This window comes from Marmota marmota, unplaced genomic scaffold, assembly GCF_001458135.2.
Source record: "Marmota marmota marmota unplaced genomic scaffold, marMar, whole genome shotgun sequence".
NCBI classification, from domain to species: domain Eukaryota; kingdom Metazoa; phylum Chordata; class Mammalia; order Rodentia; family Sciuridae; genus Marmota; species Marmota marmota.
The window spans coordinates 6,389,821-6,395,872 of NW_026000241.1; the positions used below are offsets into that span (position 1 = coordinate 6,389,821).

Here is a 6,052-nt window from a genome sequence, read left to right on the forward strand (position 1 = left end):
AGCGGACTGCCCCTGGCCCCCCCCCCCCCCCGCCCAAACTCTGGCTGCGCGCGCTTCTGCGGAGGGAGGGACGCGGTGTGGGTTGGCTGCACTTCATCCTGGAGTCGAGGGGGAAAGCGGGAGACCGTGCCCCCTCCCCTCCCCAGGCAGCTGGAGCAGGAGGACTTCGAACCCAGGGGGGCCAGGATGAAGTGGAGAAGTCACGTTCCCTTAATGGGCGTGGCTGTCAGCGTAGCTCCTTCCAGAAAGTTCTATGTCTACCCTGCAGCCTGCTCCCTGCCCTTGCCCCAATGCACATGGAACTGGTCACTCAGGTCTATATGGTGGACTTTTTGGATTTCGGTGGTGGGCACAGAACCCAGGGCCCTCCGCCCTTTCCATTCAGCCTTAGGGGTCACATGAAGCCACACCTGGACGTTTCAGCCAGGTCTTTTTCTCCCTCTTCTATCAACCCTCTCCCCTTCCATCTTTACCCAAGCGCATCTCCTTGTGCTCGCTGCCTCACAGACTCCAATTTCCAGCACCATCTATGAGATTCTTGTTCTTAAACTTCAGGGCACTCCAGCCTGGCCTTCTGGAAGCTGACACTGATTGGCCAACATCATGTCTAGACTGTATCTGTGAAGCGCCCATGTGCTTCTACATGGATCCCTCAGTTGTCCTTTTTCTTGGCTGCATAGTGTTCCAGAGTTTCCCAGCAAATTGCTTTTTCCCTGTTGACAGAGATTTTCCTGAGAAGCGGCCTCTGCATCCTCTCTAGACCCTCATTCTGGCCCAGGTGGGAAGCCCCTGCTTCCCCTTTTGCCCACCCACCCAGGCTTGGCATGTTGGTATTCAAACCCATCCAGGACTTTTTTGATAATGTCCTGGCCCTTCCCCGCTCCTTCCCATAAATGTTTTTCCTTCTATCCCCAGAGAAACGTTCAGCCGTCCTGGCCCCCACCCTCAGGGTCCTTTCCCTGCTCCCAGCCTGTGACTGGCCAGTGGCAGAAGGAAGCAGCTGGTGGCTCAGTCATGGGTGCCTTCTGCCGCCTCAGCCCCCCCCCACCACCTGCCTCCCTGCGCCTGCGACACCCCTGGGTGTCTGAGGTTCCCTGTCCCCTGCTTCTCGGTGGCAGAACTCGCCCCCCCATTCCTCTACTCCTGTGTCACTCTCCTCTGTCTCCCTCCCACCTTGGCCTTGCCCTTCCCCGTCTCCCTGGCTGCCCTGAGCAAGTAGGGGGGCCACAAGCAAGTCCCCAACCGCCACAGGGGAGCTCCCATTCTTCCTGGGCCCCCGCTGCCTTTCCCCTCCCGCAAATGCCCTGAGCCCCAGCCTGACCTTCTGACCCTGTTTGGTGGCTCTGTGTATGTCGGCTCGTCTCCTGTCCAAGACCCCGAAGCCTTGAACAAAATCTTCCAAATCCTCCTGCCGCTGTGGGCGTGGCTGTGGGCGTGGCTGTGGGCGTGGCCTGCAGGTCTGTTTCTTGCTCCTTTCTCCTCTGAGTCTCAGTCCCCCTCTGCCTGGAGGGGAGAAGAACGCGTGGCTGGGGACTGAAGGAGCTCTTCGTGGGCTCCGGAGGCCACCTGGGCTCCCAGAGGGGAATCTACCGCCCTCTCGGGTTTGGCGCTGTCCAGCAGGGGTGGAACAGGGCAGGCCTCCTGAGGAGGAGGCGACCTTGGGGCTGGAGGCTGATGTGCCCCTCGCTCTGCCTGCAGGGGGCTGGCTGCACGGCGCTCGTGGTGGCCGTGGTGGCCCGGAAGCTGGAGCTCACTAAGGCTGAAAAGCACGTGCATAATTTCATGATGGACACTCAGCTCACCAAGCGGGTGAGGACCCCTGGACACGGCCTCCTTTCCTGCTCGCCTTTCCCCGCACCAGCGGGCGCGCCTAGGCACCCTTGAGTCACCGCCCTGCCTGGGTCAGACTGCGAGTCCTGCCCGCAGTGTGCACGATTACACGCTGTGCACAGACCCAGCCGGCGGCCTGGGGAGCCACCCTCGTGCCCAGCCAGGCCAGACAGGGAAGCACGGATCCTGGGACCCCGCCTCTGGTGCCATGTGCGTGCTCTCTGACCTGGCCAGGTTGCAGATTGACCTTCTGTGCCTCAGTGTCCCCCTACAGAGAATGAGGGCGGCCTCAGCCAGGCATGGTGGCGCACGCCCGAAATTCCAGCTACTCGAGAGGCTGAGGCAGGAGGATTGCTGGTCACTGTAGTGAGACCCTGTTTCAAAATATAAATGAAAAAGAGCTGGGGACGGGACGTGTCTCCCTGGTAGAGGGCCCTGGGTTCAACCCCTCGTATGAAAAATGTCAAGGCGATATCAAAACGGGCGGATGCACTGCGCTGAGGTTCCCACTCGCACAGCCCCGCCTTACATTCCAGGGACTCCAGTCCTGGGGGGGGTTTCTAGAACCTTCCCTGGTTTTCTACCTACTCTGAAAAACTTCTTTTTCTGACCCCAGGTAAAAAATGCCGCTGCTAACGTTCTCAGGGAGACGTGGCTCATCTACAAACACACCAGGCTGGTGAAGAAGCCAGACCAAGCCCGGGTTCGGAAACACCAGCGTAAGTTCCTCCAAGCCATCCATCAGTAAGTCCAGCAACTTTCCCGCTCATGTTTCCCAGGCTGCTGGGCCTAGAGGCAGCTGTGGCCCCCAGGAGGGGGCCAAGGGCCAGGCCAGGCAGCTCACCGTGGCCTCATCATGGGTCCCCTCCACGCCAAGTGGTCAGTTGGTTGGGACCTGCCATTCCTGTGCTGGGGAGGATAAGAAGATGGGGGGGAGTAGCAAGTGACGGGCCAGGCACCAGCCACCACAGTTGCCTCAGATGAGTCACAGAAGCCACCCAAAATAAGTGGAGGAAGCAGACTTTATTCTCTGGGATAACAAGAATGGTTGAATGTTTTGGCTTTGAAACTATTTTCCCTTTTTGCTTTGCCTCCCAGGAAGCTTGGAATGAAATGTGTGATCCGATCTGTGAGGTTGTGTGGCGTAATTAGAAACTACTTGATTACTTCTGTTGTCCCTTGGCCCCAGGAATTATTTAATCAAGTGGGTTTCATTCTTGGCCACTCATTAGAGTCACTTAGGGAGCTTAAAAAAAAGCTCACAGACCACTTCCAATAGCAGTTACGGGATGTCCTGGGTGCAGCATGAACTTCAGTTCCTCAGGTGGATCTGAAATGTCGCCAGGAAGGGCGTTTTTCCAAGTAAAGAGACAAGTAGTAAATATTTCAGGCCATGGGGCCAGATGGTCTCTGTCCTGCTGTTCAGTTCTGCTGAACAGGGAAGCTGAGTGTTTCCGAGAAAGCTTTACTTTCTAGGACAGAAGAACACGTGAACAACAGTGCGATTTCCACTTCCAAAGAAAGTAAAAGAAACGATGAAGTCAATGTTGTTTGTTTATTTATTTTTACTTTTTGGTTCTGGGGATTGGACCCAAGGGCACTGAGCCACATCCCCAGGCCTTATTTTTTTTTATTGAGAGACAGTCTCACTAAGTTGTTGAGGCTGGCCTCAAGCTTGCGATCCTTTTGCCTCAGCCTCCCAAGTTGCTGGGATCATAGGTGTGTACCACCACGCCTGGCTTTTTCATATTTTCAAAATCTTGACAGAAATAAGTGTTCAGACTTACGGGGTACAGTGTGATGTTTCCATGCCTGTGTGTATGTGTGAAGACCAGGTCAAGGTAATTGTTATATCCATCTCTTCGAGTGGTTTTCATTTCCTCGTGAGCCTGGTGGTCCACATCTGTGGTCCCAGCTGCTCGGGAGGATCACTCGAGCCCAGGAGTTCAAGGCCAGCCTGGGTGACATGGCAAGACCCTGTCTCAAAGTATATGTTATTTACTTGTGTTGTGACTAGCTATGTTGACACATCACAATTAGAGGTTGTCAGCCAGTTGCCCTCCAGTGCCCCTGAATATTAGAAGTCATTCCTCCTATACCCTCCCGTGCTGGGGATCAAACCCATTAACTATCCTCTATCCCTCCCCTTCCCCCCCCCAGTTTTGTTGGTTTTAAAATATGTATACTATTGCCATGACACTGTCACCACAGCCAAGATATGAATATATCTGTCACCCTAAAGACTTCCTCATGCCTTTTACATCCCTGTCTTTTTTTTTGGGAGGGGGGAGGTCAGGGGGGTGCCCAAACCCAGGACGTCCTTGTTTTTTAACTAGACAGTTTAGTCCGTTTACATTTATTGTGTTTACTGTTATCATTGGACTGATTTCTGATGACAGAAGCCCCTTGTCACATGACTGTGGTAAGACTCTTGTTTTTGTTTCTGTTTGAGACAGGGTCTTGCTATGTTGTCCAGCTGGCCTTGAACTCCTAGACTCAAGGAATCCTCCTTCCTCAGTCTTCTGAGTAGATGGGACGACAGGCTCGGGGCACAGCACTTGGCTACCATGGGAGGGGTTTTTGTTTGTTTATTTTGCTTTGTTTTTCCGTGGTGCTGGGGATGGAACCCAGGGCCTCGTGCATGCTAGACAAGTGCTCCTCAACTGAGCTCCCCCATCCCCTCCCCTTTCTATAAGGACACTGGTCACAATGGATTAGGGCCACCCTAATGACCTTATCTTTGCTGAGGACACGTGCAAAGACCCTATTTCCTATTTGGTCACATTTTAAGGTACTGGGAGTGGGGGTAATTTGGGGGAGAACATGGTTCACTCTAAACAGGGCAGTTCAGAGAAGCCAAGAATACTATTCCCAGTGCAAGGCTGTCTGGGTTTCCTGGCGGCCTCCTGCTGTTCCTGGGGCTCCCCAGCACCCAGCCCTGAGCTCCGGGGCTGGGGGTGACTTTCCATCTCTGCTTCTCTGGACTGGGGCACCCTGGGCATCTCCTGCCAGGGGCCCTACGAAGGCTGAGCTTGGAGTGCTGGGTCTGGGGTGCGGGGAGGTGAGTGCTCCCTGACGTGGTGCCCTGGGCTGACCAGCACAGAAGGGACCGTGGGGACAGGAGAGCACACACATCGGCTGCCCCCGCAGGCAGCTGTCCAGGGGCCGAGGGCACAGAGAACAAGGGGCAGTTATGGGTTCAAATCCTGCTGGGGTGCCTGCCGCTGGGCAGTGGCTGTGCCCCTCATACCTCAGCTTTTCTGGGTGAAACGCCATCTGCAGGGTCCGGGCCGATGTGCACAGCGAGGCCGCTTGGCCAGGACTGTGTGGACACTGCTGAGGGGAGAGACCGAGGACAGGCACCTGCCTGGGGGCTGGCCCTGAGCCTTCAAGGCTGGGCCCCTCCTGCAGAGCAACAGCAGCCCCTCTGCCACGGGATCCCCAGCTTGGCCCTGGTGGGGTGCGGGGCCGGGCGGGGTCTGGCGCGTGCGGCTCAGCTGGGCTGAGAGTAAAATTGCCTCGTGGTTTCCTCCTGCTCTGCCGGTCCTGCCAGGGCTCAAAAGTAAGTCACCCGTGGGGCTCGGGGTGGCAGGAGCCTGGGGTGTGTGGTGGCGATGGGCACCCGCGGGGCATGCCAACCCCCACCTCAGAGGCAGGCAGGGTGCATGTCTGTCCCATGGGTTGGTGTGAAGATTCACCTGGGTCTCGGGACGGTTCTGTTTGGGGCCAGTCCTGCAGACACCTCAGCCAGTGGCCACAGCATGGGAGCTGAGCTGCCCTCCGCCCTGCAGACCCGATGCATGTCCCAAAGGCCACTGCGGGTGGGCGCATGAAGGATCCCATTCCCACGGCAGCTGCCACCTATCCCCACTCACCCTCCTGTGTCTCCCCAGGCTCCGCAGTGTGAAGATTGAACAAGGGAAGCTGAATGACCAGGCCAACACGCTGGCCGAGCTGGCCAAGGTGAGCGGGCGGGGCAGGATGCAGGCAGAGGAGGACTGGAGGGACAGGTGCTGGCCGGGGACCAGGGTCCTCTGTAGCCCCGATGTAAGAGAGACACTAGGCATCTACCTCTGCGTGTGGCATCTTTACCTGTTGACACTGGCATCTGGATTTATTTTAAAAGACTGATGTGTCTGGCGGGCGGGGGGGGGGGGCCTGGGGGGGGCTGACTGGAGTCCTCGCCCCTCGGAGGCTGAGGCAGGAGGGATCACTTGGAGCT

The 6,052-nt window shown here is 56.8% G+C and overlaps 1 protein-coding gene across 1 annotated transcript in view; it reads left to right on the forward strand.

The window, feature by feature from the left end:
* Kcnn1 (potassium calcium-activated channel subfamily N member 1) overlaps positions 1-5,976 on the forward strand; it is an 18,371-nt gene extending 12,395 nt beyond the window's left edge. Inside the window, exons 5-10 of the mRNA XM_048795366.1 lie at positions 147-231; positions 970-1,089; positions 1,510-1,809; positions 2,447-2,574; positions 5,384-5,392; positions 5,724-5,976. Coding sequence (XP_048651323.1) covers positions 147-231; positions 970-1,089; positions 1,510-1,809; positions 2,447-2,574; positions 5,384-5,392; positions 5,724-5,961 — 880 coding nt within the window. The 3' untranslated portion in view covers positions 5,962-5,976. The remainder of the gene's footprint in view (positions 1-146; positions 232-969; positions 1,090-1,509; positions 1,810-2,446; positions 2,575-5,383; positions 5,393-5,723) is intronic.
* Positions 5,977-6,052: the final 76 nt, after the last annotated feature.